Below are 15,278 nucleotides of genomic sequence, written 5' to 3'. Positions count from 1 at the left end.
GAACGCGCCAACGTTGCTAATAAGTGCACAACAAGTCAATAATATTGATGAGCAGCGGGCAAGCATTATGGCACGTCAGACCCCAAAAGCGGGTATGGGCGCTGACGCGCTGCCGAGCACAACAATCAGAAGGGGCTGAACGTGGTGCCATGTAAAGGACAAGAATTCGTGAAAGCAGCTTAGTGCGCGGCTGAGCTGAGAAAAGCAACCGCTGAAGGAGGCTCCTCCATCCGCGAAAGCATCCAGGGTTACCATCCGCGCAGCCTACTTCAGAGAGTAGCGGGCAAAGAGTAGCCTTCAAAGGGTAGCCGACTTCAAAGAGTAGCGGAGAATGAGCGACGTGGCATTCACCATCCAAATTTCCTTTCCAAAACCCACATCCGGCAGCGACCGTCTAAGAGGCGCACTAGAATGCACTACGTCTTTCTGTGATGAATGACATGCTTACACCTATTGCGGAGGGCAAGATGGGCTACGGTCTACAGAGCACCTGTTAAGCGCCCGTTTCTGGCTTAGCGGCATTGGTGTCTTTTGTATGAGAATGACGAGGAAGGGTTAAAGGAGGAAGGTGTAGAGAGAGTGAAAACGCCCAGAAGACGAAGGAAGTGAGAAAAGGCGAAAAGAGGTTCATGGGGCTCTACCCGCTTGTACGTCATGTGACAACTCGCCGCCTCCGGTTGGCTGAACCCCGAGCACCCCAGGTGGCGCACGTAGTACTGCTCATCCTCCATTCTCTTCCTTGCTCAGCGGACACAGGTGGATCTGTAGCGAGCGCATAGAATGGGTGCGAATTATTCGTGAACAAAGCTACTTGCTACTCCACCAGAACTGCAGAGCAAAGAGCAAGTTTCTGCTCATGCTTCCGGTCTGTTTAACGACTCGCATCTCCCGCATTACTCAGGTAAAACAAACATGATGACACACTGGACAGTAATGAGCACTATTAAAAGAGAGTGCTGCTTTTGGTGGCCTCCTCGAGCGAGTTCTTCAGTGTCGGCATAGGATGATCTGCCTACTGTACATTTTGAAACTACTTCTGACAACTTCTCTACCATGTACAGAATCTGCTAGCTAAAGCAGTTGCAAGTCGCAATATCCAGATGATGTTGTGTGGTACTGTTTACTAGAGGTTCTAGAAACTCCGGCCTTTTTTTGTGAGCTGAATTATGTGGCTATAGCAGTAACGTATTTAAACAGTGGACTTTTTAAGACGCATATCTCAATAGGTCTCGCTCCTCGACGCCACGTTTTTCACCTTTTTTGGAGCAGTGCCTTTAGGTAATTCGAATTCAATTACCTCTATATCTCACCAGCAATAAAACGGAATATATTGAGCCTCCCGGATGGCCCATTATACGAGGCTGTTGATTTCCTAGCTTTCATTACAGGCGCAACCCTCCAAGAACATTTCTACAAGCGTTGCGGAAAATACACGAAGTTTCCCTATTTGACGTCGCTACCAAATCAGGAAATAGAAAATAAAACTAGCGCCAAACAATGCATACCACAAGAAAAGAACGAGGACGAGGAGTTGGTGCATTTCAAGTATGCACCAATTAGCCCAAAAAGAGGTGTTAATGTAATATCAAATCAGATGAATCCCTTGCGAGACAGACGGCTCGCCGCTACATCAAAGCCAGAGATCGGTTTAAAGACTGATATTCGTAGCAGACACAAAGGCGATGTTATGATCAGCGGCGCGGTCCAGTGAGTCACAAAGCAAGTTTCAATAGCGCATCGTCATCCTTGGTCAGAGGTTGACGGCGAAATTCCATGCGCTATGTGTCATATTAACCCCTGATTGGTTTCTGTGACATGGCAATTATTAAATAATGTCCAAATGAACTCACTGAAAACATTTTGCCATTCTAGACAAGCGCCTAAATAGGAAGTCACACTGTTCATATTTTTCTTCTGCGGTCAAGCGCAGTTGCTCAAGATATGCCTTGGATTGTCACGGCGGCAAAATTGACAAAGCACATGCTTGTCCAATATAGGTATACCTGCCAATCACATAGCTCTGTGTGCATTTAGGCTCGTTTACACCAAAGGGCTGTCACCCACTCATGATGAGAGGATACTGGATTAGCGGCCCGACAGCAGAAAAATGAAAGGGTCACCAAGCCACACAGGTGTTTCACGGTTTTTGAGAGACATCGCGATTGTGATGCCAACAAATTTGCCTGCATATATTTTCATCTCTCATCCCAACACTTCGTCCGCCATCACAACTCTTTTTCTTCCCCCCTTCACCACCTCTAATGTAGGGCATCAGCCCACATATTCATCCCTTCAGCTGACCTCTCTGCCCTTCCAATGAATAAAGTTACGTGTCTATCTGGCCAAATTTTACTTTCGAAACGAGCCCATATTTTAGGCTCTTTTTGCTGACAAAGGTACAGCAACATGTCTTCATCGAAAGCAAACACGCACATACAACTTAAAACTGTTTTTATATCTGCCTAATCAGTGCTGTACTTCCCGCCATGATAGTTCCGGTTTCAAAAAGCAAGTCCTTAGCTGACTGAATGGAAAAATTGTGCAGAGCGAAACATGCATACGAAGAGCGCAACCATTAGTACCCCTGCCAAAAGACTCACGAGCCCACGAACACTGCGTTCAACTTCCTTATTTTAATTATCTGTCACTCACCCGTGAGGCGTACGCACGATGGGAAGCTAACTATGTTCTCTTTCGCAATCCTGAAGAGGTGCGCTTTCGCAGTACTAATCAAATCAATTTGACAAACCGCTATCTACTTTTCCAGCCGCAGGGCACATTGGGTGATATGAACAGTCTAAGTCAAAAACACGCCACTCAAGTAGAGCGACAGACTAATCTACTCTTTCGTGAAATTGCACACAGCTGGTCACGCAATAATGAGCTTAAATTTTTGACCCCTTCAAATCAGACTAGCTTTCGAGCGTATAAAAATGCTTGCAATCAGAGCTCTCCTCTCAAACAGCCACCAACATGAAGAGTTCGTCAGCACTCGTTTTGGCCTTCCTGGCTACCTTCCTGCGAGGAGCGACCACCCAGGCAGCGAGAGGGCCAAACGTACTCGAGCGCGATGTTCCTGACGCTTTTCAAGTAAGACAGGGACAATGGCGAAAAAGTGGTTTTGTCACTGACACTGCACTCTTAATTGACAACGCGGCGAATCTTCGTATTTTATTATTTTTTAGATTTTTAGAGTACTGGATTGCCTATTACGTAGAATATTTTCACAAAACCGTTTTGTGCTTCTTATTCTCTCGAGACCTGGAAATCGAGAATTTGTTATGCACTTCACGACTTAAGTCGACTTCAAGACTTAAGAATTTAAGTCACTGTTTGGAACTCACGTTATCTCCTAAGCGCCTGAAAGAGCTCGATGGCGCAACTTGCACTGAGGGTTCAAAGTGGATGTTATAGTGGAAAAATGTAGTTTAAGTGAAAGATGTGCGCTAAATTTAAAAACCTTATTAAATCTTAACGAGAGCTGCAGAGTGGCTCGCTCAGCATAAATGTTAGCTGCCGACCACAGGTGAATAACTATTATAACTTGCAAACTCTCAGTAGTTTTACGTGTTAGCACTACCACTCACCCTCGCCTAGGGACAAGAAATGTTGTCGATATAATTTCCGCTGTTAGAGCGTAGAGCTTGCTGCCAACCGCAAGCGGTTAAAGACGGGTTTGCTGAGCCAGGTTAGCGCGTGGGAATACAGCTATGAACTTGCCTTTGTAATTCCTCATTTCAGTCTTTCTAAGAATCTTAGATAACCCATGCCCTGAAAATCCGGATAAGCGCATTTTTCAACGAAAAGTTGTTTATGAATGCATTTTTTTTTCATATATACAGTATAACAATCAATACACCCGCATACCTCCCCTCGACAGGCTTGCATTGCTTCGCTATTAACTATTCCCCTATCGTCAAAAATGTTCCCCATTGTTTTTCTATGGTAGGCTAAACAACTGCAAACTAGCGATGGAACAACATTACAGTTCTCGCGACGCATCGGAAAAATGAACCATTACCTTCCATACTTCCGTAGAGTACCTTACAATATTTCGCATATTGCTCAAATAAAAGGTGATGTCTAAGAATCCTGTATTTGGGCTCGCCTTGTCGATAACAATAACGAAAAGCTCTAGCTATGAAATAGGTCACGGTACGCTGAGGTGGTACCATTAGCAGCTGTCGTTCTTAAAGGGATACTGAAGCAAAATCTGAAAATTGAACAAAAAGGCTGAATATAGATTCTCGGAATGGGATTACACCGAAATCTAGTCGTCACTGCGCATATTTTTCAGCGGATGGTTTTATTTTCGATGCTTCATGAGCGCGCGCCAAGCCCTCCCGGTCGGTGCGAGGTGGAAAGCCTGACATCATGGCACCCTCCCGCGGCGTTAAATATGGCGGCGCCCTTCGATGCATGAAACCTCGCTTCGGACTGGTTGCGTCGTTGTTACTGGCTTCTTCAGCGCGTTCACTGGCCATAAATGGGCCACGTGTCTTTCGCTTCATCTCCTGTTGCACATAAGAAAACTTACGAGTAATAAATTTGCTTTACTTTTTATTTAGAGTGACGATTCCACCCCCTTTAGGCTAAGAGGGGTGTCGGTTTGTTGACAACAATGCTTCCCCTCCTAACCACCGGATGGCGCCACTAGTCTGAACATCGTCGCGCTTCTGTTTTAAAAACGAGAATGCTAGAAATGGCACACGGTCCGGAAAAAGTACCTGCATTTAGCGGACGTAAGCGTGCATACGGTTATGGTATGTAGACAGCATCGATTAACATTTTGACATATCTGTGTACGCCGTGAGCAGACGACAGACACGGAAAAGCCGCGAGTAGCGATGGCAATCGCGCTTCTGCGGGAACGGTGGGCGCGCGGGTGTTATGACGTCTAGTCGCAGCTTCCACAGGCGGCCACCAGGTGCAACGATACGGCAATAAATCGCGAAAAAAAGCGTGTTATCCGCCTTTTTCGCTAAAATGCTTATCATATTTATCAATTTTAGCAGTCAAGCTCTTGTTTACATGCAAAAGAGCAGCTCCAAAAGTTTGGTTCAGTATCCCTTTAAGAAGGAAGAAGTTAATACAGTTGCAAACAGAAACGCTGGTGCTTGCGTTTCGTTCCTGCCAATAACACAGAAAGCTTTCAAATTGCATTTGATTATTCTCTTTTACAGATCTTTGCAAACTTTCCCTATGGTGTCGCCATCACGGACATTGACGACGATGACATCCTCGACTGCTTAACCGCTAAACGCAAGGACTTTGATCCTGAGGCGAAGACTGTCACCTATATTTGGTCGCTGAACAGCGGAGAAGGAAATAACAGGTAACCTAATTATGCTAACTTGCAAAACGATACGTTACAGGCGAAAGAATTTGTAGCTAACAGCAGTTCACAGCTTATTTTTTCCTGCACTTTGAAATGATCTGTCGATTAGGAAACAAGCTTCAAGGACGAGTAATACCCCCAAAGCAAAGTTTGCACGTTTGCCAAAAAAAAAAAGTGTGAGTGATCATAAGCAACATTTGGTCCCACGCAGAAAAGTGAATCAAAAAAGGCTCAGTGCTGGTTCACACGCAAGCAAAACGCTCGCGAATCCCGCGGCCGCGGCGCGTACACCGTCTCTCCAGCCGCGAGGTTGTGGCAAGTTGGAAATTCTTGGCAAGTTGGAAACCAACTAAGGCCGACATTGCCACGTGACCATTAGTATCAAAGTTTGTACGCCGCACGTACAGACCGCTGTTTCAAAAGTAAAAATCTATACTAAGTTGTAAATGCTTAAATAGGAAGATATATATTTGTTTATTTCATTTCATTTCATGAAATTTATATTTGTTTAAATAAAATAGGTGAATAAATGACAAAATAATGCTCATATATTACGGTTTTTCGTGCTTGCAGAACACCAAAACCGGTTGCAAGCGCATATCTTTTGCCAGCAACATTGGTGCTCGCAGCGGTGAATAACGCGCAGCGGTGACGCATGTGAAACGAAAGCTCGCAAAACACTCCGCAGGGCCGCACTGCTGTTCGCTCAATTCGCCGAATCGCTTTGAAGTGAACAAGCCTTAATTGATACCTTAATGCGATCATTTACATTATTGCTCACTACATGCTACATTAGGCCGCTGTTCACCACAGCGCCTAGTAATAAGAAAAAGCTCTGCTCAGTTATCCAGCCACTTCATTACTTGAGAGTATTTGATACCTGGTACACACACTGGCATTGGTCTGTTGTGCCTGTTGTAAAAATGTAGCAAACCCCCGGACTGATGGTGCATGCTTTGGGGGAGTTTCATACTGTTAATCTGATTAATTTGAAAATCTGCGCCTTCCAACCTCACAGGGCGAACTTCCGCTTTGTTGGGCCTAAATACACGTGACGTAAACGTCGCAGGTATAAAAGGACGAGAAGCATTACTTGAAGTTCACCTGCATCGATAGCTTAGCATGTTTTAATATCAAAGGTGATATTTTTATTGAAACTGAACTTTTATTATCTAGAAACGGTCAGACAATGATAGCTGTCGCCACCACCGGCCAGCAGGCGAGCTGCCGTGTGTCAAAACATTATTTTTGCGTGTGGATACATGAAGCTAGGCAGTACCGCCATTACCTTCCAAAAAATGATAACGGAGATCTTTTCACTCTTTGCCTGAAGAGCTTAAAATGAGGGAAATAATATTCCTTAATCCAGTTCTCTTAGCAATAAATGCGCCTTTTTTTGCCGCATAAATATCAAAGTGGCCAGAAAGATTCAGAAAAACAATTTGTGCTACGAAAAAAATTCATTGAAGTTGTTTCAAGTCTCCCCTTAAACAAGCCCTTTCGGGAGCGCGTTTCATGTGTGCACAATTTACGGGTACAGAGCCCTGAGATTTCCTCTCGTTTGCTATTCTATCATAATTTATTTCGTTACGCAGGAAGGTAATTCTAGAAACTAAGAAAATAAAGTAACAGAAGTAAAGCAATAAACATTCCCGTACACCTTCCGAACCCCCAGAGTCGGGTCCCTTCTTTTTAAGACATATCCTAACTATCCCCACAGCTCGCTTGTTTCATGGGTTTAAAGCAATAGTAAAAAAAAAGACAGTGCAATACCAGATTAATGGCTAAAACCAATACAGCAGAAAAGACCTTGAACTGCAGAAATGTTCTTTTCGGGGGATTCCTAAAAAAACAAAAGCATTTTACCAATTGTAAGGCAGATTGCAAAGGCATTTTTGAGCTGCAGAAAGCGACAAAATAAAATTTGGCTTGAAACTCGCTTCAAAGTGGACCTTTCGGGCTAGCCATCAGTAACCTGCCTGCTACCCTGAATTGTATTCTGGGTATGCTGAAAACTAAACACGTTACTTAAGCGCGTGTCCGGTTAGGTTTGATAGCTGGCAGCACACTGCGAGAGGCCTCCATCCAAAACTGTTTAATTTAAAAATGCTGATGTTCAGGTACGCTCTCGGCTCCTTCCTCATTGGTGAAAGGGAGTTAAAGCTTGCGCGAAAGCTAATTAGGTAACTCTAAATAACGGCGGCGGAATGTCAGCCTAATAGTTTACGCTGTGGGAGGGAGCGGAGGAACTCCGTGGCTGTCTCAAGAGCCTCGGTATCCTTTGAATACAGGATCTTGGAGAAAAAAAAAAGAAAATTATGTTCAAGACTGTCTTTTTCTAACTGTAATGTTGCAGTGAATATTTAAGGTGTGCAGTCAGTAGACAATGTGCTTGCAACCTCTAACAAAGCACATTTCTTTCTTTGTTACAGTGCAGTAATACAACATTAATGAGCAGGAAAAAAAAGCACGATCACTAGTAATGGTTGTTTTCTGGCTTTCTCACTCGGTTTCATTGTTGGTTAGGCATAATTTGAACCTGATGTGATTCAGTTGTAAAAGATCCTTACCAGCTAAGGTTGATGCCATAGTTGAATACATTAGTCTTCATTGAATTCATTGCAGATATCACGTGGCTTTCCACCATACAGCCGGTGCTACGCCAGATGCCACTAACTTCACAGTGGACGACGGTAAGAACCTGAATTCTTGCACTTCACTTTGGTCTAACATAGGCATGCCTGATGCTCGAACCGAGGTTAAAAGCGAATTCCTCTGGTTCAGGTATGCTGGCAAATTTCTTTGTTGCTTACTTTTGTCGATGTTTTACGGTACACGTAGGCTCAGGCACTGTGGAAGTGGCGCACTTTCGCTACACCGACTACAAGGACTGCGCCATTGTCGAAGTCCCGCACTTCGGAGACGGTAAGAAAGAGCAACGCCATTCCATACAACTGCGTCTTTTCGCCCACAGCAGATCGCGTCGGAAGACATTGAACCAAGCAGTGGCAAGCGAGTAAAGCATCCAGATCATGAAATAGAAATTATGAAAAGAATGCGCTAGAGCTCCAGCCATTTTGGCAGGGTACTTGCACTTATAAAAAGCAACTTCTTGATATTCCTAGGCTAATTCTATGAAATTTTTGTCCTGCTAGTATTCACTTATAGCGCCTGAAGCTAGTTTACGCAAAATATTTCAAATCGAATTGAGGGCATCGCTGCAAAGTGTGGAATGAAAAATGTTAACGGTAGTGCCGAGTGGCCTAATATGAGCGGAGTAGAAAAACAAGATCCCTGCAGTCACAGCGTCCCGGATATAAACAGGAGGCAACGAACGTGGCCACAAGTTTATTGTGCAGAGCTGAAGACCGTTAATTCCTCAGAGCACCCGAGTGTGTGCCCATGGGATGCAGACCTAAAAAGGTGAGGTAGAAGCGATGCTGGCCAATGAGAATAGGGAGTCCGAAGAGACAGCGGCACGGTGGCTAACGGAAGAGGTTTAACTAGTCACTGTTAGAAAAGACCTTCATAATCAAGTGAACGGAGCTAGGGTGCCTTCGTCGTCGATGGAGGCGGTGGCTTCGGTGTCAGTGTGTAGCCTCCATCTCCCCACCATGGTAGGTGGTGTTCAGGAGGATCTGTCTCTCTTCACCTTCAACCTTACAAACATCCCCCTCTCGACTTGAATTAGAGAGGAAAGAGATGCCGGACTTTTTATGACTATGAAAATATTGAAATTGCTTTGAATGACTCAGCAGCAATGAATTAAAGAAGTGATTACGAATAGTAATGGAAGAAGAAATAATCAAATTGGCATAAAACCAGAATGCAACGGGAAAAAAGATCATAATTATGATAGATAGGCCGCTGAACGAATCAGCTATCGCCTTTTCTCTGCAACAATACAATTTGCCCCCCCCCCCCCCTTTTAGTGTTTCATTTTTTTGTACTTTTATCACAGATGCTTGCAACATTCATCCTTGTTTGTCTTTTTTTTCATTCTCGCACGCAGAATGCGTCCTCTTTGTCTCGCAAGAAAAGAAAAATGACGTGCCTGCGGTCTGCCTCGAGCATTTTTCCGACATCTGCGGTGAGGCGATCTCTCTGCGAGAGAGACACGTCTGTGTGGACGACGACCTCGAGGACGAGGACTAGTATTCGAGGACACTACTGGTGCCCACAGCCGCACTATTTCCACAAGCTACGAACTGTTGTTCCATCTGCTTGAAGACTGAAGAGCACTATAAAGACTGTACACGCGAAAAAAGAATAAATTTACCTTTGTGTATGCAAACACAATCGCCAAGTGAGTTCATCCGAATGCGTTTGTCTTAAAATCCAATTCTCCTAATAAGTCGCTCAGGATGTTTGAAGTGGCGATTGCAGTGAGAGTGGCTCGAATACTAAATGAGGACAAAGGTTAGAAGCACAATGAACTGTGATACACAAGGGAACATAGCGATTAGGGGGTCCCAAATGCGGCGGCACATCGAGAAAAGTAGAAGAAATTTGAGTGGACACAAGAAAAAAGAAAAAAAAGAATCCACAGCCATTTCAACAGGCAAACCTGAAGCAGCTGTCCTCACTACAGCTAATTAGAGGAAGAAAATTTCGCCCCCAGTACCGCGGATCTGGAGGATCGGTGGTAGTCCCTGGCTCTATCCCTGGACCAGGACGAATTTTTCTTACAGTACTATAGGAGGCGGAGATGGAGATAGGAAGCCGGGGAGTTTAACCAGGACAGGAAATTGGTTTCCTTCCCTGCACTATGGCAAGGATGAGAGGATATAAAGGTGAAGAACACTGTTTGCCGATCCTATTCCTCAGGACTGCACCCAGCAAGTAGGTTTCTAAAAAGTGGAGTGAAATCACGCTCTGCTGGACGAATTCTGGGCAGTTTTCATAGAAGAACACTTTCGTGCCATCCAAATCAAGCTGAAAACATTAATTTCCAAATATTTTAGTGGTTCTTGATAATTAACCGTGCACAATACTCGTCTCCCGGAATACTAAAGGAATGAAGCTTAATTGTTTCGTAGTTCATACTGAAAAAGCAATGGCAGACCCCCCAATCATCCGGGATGTGCCTCCTCTTTTCTATCCATGATCTATGCTCAATATGCGAAGTGAACATTTGTACGATATTGGGAGCGAAGCACAGAGGCAATACAGGCTCACAAATTGATAGGAACCCTTCTATGGCGCAAAAATAAGACATTTCATCCGAAGCTTAGGAAACTCCTTGTTCACGTTAGCTGTTTTCGCGAATTGGTCGCTCATGATAAAACCTGAAGTGCTTGAAGTCCACTTCGATCAGCCCTTGTAATGCAGTTTCTGTGAGTTTCATCTCTGAGAGAAATTTATGCCCGCTTTGACGCATTCGGGAGGGAAAGAGGTGGGGGGGTGGGGGGGGGGGGGGGGTATTGGACTGCCTGATTCAATCAGGCCGTTTGTAATTATGACGCTCTGTCAGCCTTCCACGCTATCTTTGCTCAGCCGACAGGGCAGTGTGTTCAGTGGGAACTCTTTCTTTTCTTCCGTCAATAATGCAGGTATGATTCGTCAGCAATTGGCTCGACACTGTACTAAACTAATAGGCTTGGCTTTGTAATCAAGTTTCTGTAACTATAATATACGAGCCCATTTAAGTTTGTCTTGCCAACGTGTAACGATGTTTTGCGTTCAGTCAGCAAGTGGACTGAAGATTAAATAATAATCCAAGGAATGAAACACTTCTGAATGCCACTTGCAAAGAAAGGTGTCTGGCTGATGGGGCGCGCCAGGGCAATACATATTTTGTACAGCGAACGCTTAACTCGAAGCACATCTATACGCCGACATACTGCACTCTTTTTTTTTTAAGTGAAAATAAATGTGGGCCAATTCCTTCCTTAGTTGGCATATTACCGGAGCACTAATGCGCCTGGCGAGAAAGCTTGTTGCTTTGCGTGTTTTTGGATATTGAATATGGTTTTTCGAAACTATCTGGACTGATCTTTAGACTACACAGTCAGGGCGGAAAATCAGCACTAGAGAATTACTGTTCGCTCAGTTAAAAACCAGAGGCCAATAGAGTATGTTTGAAATGCGTTATGCATAGCCATCTCAGCACTGGCGTGTGAGGTGTGATGCTCAATGTCGCTACACTATTTCCCTGCTCATCTTGTGCCCAAGTCCGCAGGTCGTCGCCGTTTAACCAGACATTACAGTTTGGTGCTGGCTCATAAGAGGGCACTCCGCCATATTGTATTGGAGCTTAGTGACGTCAGGGTTTCGCTTTGGGCTAGTTGGTTGACTGCAAACATACTAACCCGGGGAGAGGAAATGAGGACAATAAAAGAACACACAGAGCACAGGACGGGCGCTCGGCCTGTGTTGTGTGTAATTTTCGTGTCCTCGATCCTTCGCGTTTGGTTAGCCTGTTGCTTAGTAAAGGCTTTGACGCAATGCCTCCTGGTCACATACTGGAAAAGTAGAAAGAACCTTACCTCCTTGAATACTTCGTCTGGTTGTCCAGTGTGAACAAACGACAGCCAACATATTTAACCAATATTTAACCAACCAATATTGCCAGTGAACAATGACTGCCGAAACATCACAAACAACAGGCATTATTAGCCAGCTGGATAGCACTGGACTTAAGTTATGGTTGCAGAAAAAAAAAGCAACACCGAGAAGAAGGGAACGTTTGCAGAGGGGAATCAACAATACATACACAAATAAACACCTCCGGTGGTTCGGTGAGAATGACAGCCGAGACCTTCGGAAGCTCTTAAAACGCAAAAATAAAAGCAAGTAAAATATGCGACAGAGATTACTAAAGTTCAATACTCCAAAACAGATTACCACGCAGAAAAACGAAATATGTGTGCCAGAAAATGTGCGGCGACCTGTGGTCTTTGAGGTCCGCAAACGAAGGCATAATTTTAATAGTAAGCCAAATGGTGACAGCGAAGTGGAACCACCAGTCCGTTCTTCTATGCAAGCAGTTCATCAGTCAACACAAAGCAACGCCCAAGGTTCATGTACAGGTCGTGAACATTTGCAGATGGTAAAGGTCGCCAGAGGCGCGTAGAATACATTGGTATCAAAGATATGCAATCGGTAGCGAAAACGAAGAAAGAAAAATGATTCTTGAGGTAGCTATGCAGAGAGAAAACAAAATCCAAGGGCTGTTTGATCCGTATACAAAGAGTACATAGAAGCATGCACTGAAGGTACTGCAGTGCGGGTTCATAGTCCTGTCTAATGAACACGCAAGTTAACAAAATTGCTTGAATATACCGCGTTTAAGTACCGTAAGGGAAAGCTACCACCTGCGCGACTAATAAAAAATTAGCGCCGCTGAAAACAAAACTTGAACTTGTACTCATATTCTAAGCTTATCCTTTTGTTTTTGCATGAAGCCCATGCGCTCTAGAACCGAAAGTGTCCTAACAAATGTCACACAGCAGTGAATACTTGTACCCTGCGATTCACGCCCCGTATTTTTTTTCGATTTATAGTACACGCCCATCTGGCGAAACATCCCTTAGCAACCTGATCAGGGAAAAGTGGCTGGAAGAGCGTCAAAAAAAACATAATCAACTATTTTACACAAACGAAGTCTTAACAGCGGTAGGAAGTAATCAACCGATATCCTTACAGACCGAAATGCGATAGGGAGCGAACGTCGGACAGTTCGTTATAACATGACGGTTGTTTCAAATATTTCCGAGAGAATCAAACAGATAGCAATAAAAGGCTAGGACCGAAAGTGAAATACGATTATACAATGCGTTCCAGGTCATGCCGTCAGCAGAGCTGGAGAAAAATTGCGTCTGAAGAATGTTTTGTGAGTATTTAAATATCCAACTAAAGAAACATTCCTGATGGACAAGAGCAGAAGTTTGTCCCACATTGCTAATACGTTACGCAATAATTGACGAAGGTTGCCAACAGCATTTACATGTAATAGAAGACCAGCATCTGTGCACATCCTTCTCCGTATTAGTGGCTTTGTGATTTTTCCTCCATGAGAAATCTGGTCACCAAAAGGGCATGTCTTCGGCGACTAAGGAAACACTTCCCAAAAATGGCTTCCCGAAGCAAGTTTCTCCACAACGCTACGAATAATGCAGTTCAGACGCCAGGCAGAAAACGATAGCTGGCCACAACGGACAACGAAGGTAAAGTTCACTGCGGTTCCGGACAATCCTGAAATTAACGTTGCTTTCGCACCTGTTTCGCGCACGTATCTCATGCACGCGCCTACCAGCAAGCTGAGGACACAGCTTTCAAACCCCGGGCCGCATTCTGTCGCGTTAAATACTGCGAGCTTTTCCGAAAAATCCAATTATAAAATGCGCCGCGCTGGCAGGCGACGGACGCCTCTGCCGTTGTATATCGCTATTAACTATGTCCGTCGTCTGGTCATCAACCTCCAACGCTATTTCGGAGTACGGCAGGGCAGCCGGACACCATACAGATTGTCAGAGGCACATCAAAGGCGTTCATCTCGAGGCGATAATCAATCGAATTATACCCGCCATGCTCTGGATAACATGCAGAAATCTCGCACACATCTACACCAGATCACTGCGACAAATTATCAATGCTATGAAGCCCACTTTCACTAGAATGCTTTGTTCTGAAGAAGGTTCCGTGAATAGCCCGAGACGTCAGTTCTTTTTTTTGCACTTTAGTGAGAGACCGTTAATATACAGGGCGTTCGAAATTATTCGATACAGATTTTCATTTGGAAAACTGGGAAAGATACACCTCTTTGGTTGGTGCATGTTGATTATAAAGCAAGGCGGATATTAGTTACTTAATAGAACACTACGAAAAGGGGAGTAATTACCTCAAATTAAGTATTCAAACTTTTGAATTCGTTGTTTTAGGACACAAGATTATATTGAAGAATTTAAGGCCTTCCACATTGAAGGTGCCCTGGTAACAAAATTTCTTTATCAGCATCGTGCTGCAAGATGTTCAGTGTAGAAAATAAGCGTTTGGCAGCTCGTTAAATCGGGATTTCCGTTTTGCGTGCTAATAAAATGGTGTCGCAGTTCGTGGAATCATTAGGGAAATCACGTCAACGCCATATATGTCCTAAAAGACGCAAACTGCGTCTTCATTTGTTTCAAGGAAAGCAAATCTTATCAATACGCAATGCGGGAAAGCCAACTTGAATAGATCTCGCGAGGGTTTTTTTCACGTTCGACATCTCGAAGCATGTCGTCAATCCTTAATTAAAACTACTGTGTTCGCCTTTAATTTGTACTTTCTTCAATTTCGCTATATAGCATTGCGCCCTAAAATAAAGAATGAAAGGTAATCAGTTAACTTTAGTTAATTATTGGTATTTTCACTGCGCTAGATCTGTTACATAAATAATGCCCGCCGTCGTGTAAAATCAAACTGCAGACACCGCACCCAAGCATCCCTATCGGCATTGTAAAGAAAAATCTGTAGTGAATAATTTTAAACAAGATGTGTATTTGGTTGTTACAACTGGCTTTGCGCACGCTGCCGAAATGTTTCGCGGCCATATTCAGTGAGGTGCATCCAAACGCACTTGCACAGAAAGAAAATGGCGGCCTCTCACCAGCACAAATACTCACGGAATAATTTCAATTGTTAGGTAATAATTTTCAAATATTCACGCAGGAATTCGGGTCCCTGAACGAACCGTATATGGGAATTGGTTCGGGCTGCTTGCGTCCAATGCTTTAAATGAAATGGTGTCTCTATAAGAGAAAAGGCATTTGCTAGGCAGTAGTGTTACTCCATAACCAAGCATTGTATTATCAGTGCGTTAGGCTCGTTGTAATACAAGTATGTCGCAGCGGTGGATGAGTACTTATAATGCAGGGCTACTAACGTGAGAGACGCGGGTTCGATCACGGCCGGGGAGCTCGCGTTTTGGTGGATGTCAAATGTTAGAGAAGATGGGTGG

The 15,278-nt window shown here is 44.1% G+C and overlaps 1 protein-coding gene across 1 annotated transcript; it reads left to right on the top strand.

The window, feature by feature from the left end:
• The first annotated feature begins 2,925 nt into the window (after nt 1-2,925).
• On the top strand, nt 2,926-9,637 carry LOC149359288 (uncharacterized). Its single transcript, XM_089571563.1, has 5 exons — nt 2,926-3,090; nt 5,184-5,335; nt 7,964-8,031; nt 8,180-8,263; nt 9,351-9,637. The coding sequence occupies exons 1-5, from the start codon at nt 2,974-2,976 to the stop codon at nt 9,491-9,493; spliced, it is 564 nt and encodes a 187-aa protein (XP_089427689.1). The 5' UTR covers nt 2,926-2,973; the 3' UTR covers nt 9,494-9,637.
• The last annotated feature ends 5,641 nt before the right edge of the window (nt 9,638-15,278 follow it).

This window comes from Amblyomma mixtum, chromosome 2 (genome assembly GCF_055824585.1).
Source record: "Amblyomma mixtum isolate Tamu chromosome 2, ASM5582458v1, whole genome shotgun sequence".
NCBI classification, from domain to species: domain Eukaryota; kingdom Metazoa; phylum Arthropoda; class Arachnida; order Ixodida; family Ixodidae; genus Amblyomma; species Amblyomma mixtum.
Note: the sequence above shows the minus strand (reverse complement) of the source record. Positions and strands in the feature narration are given on the sequence as shown.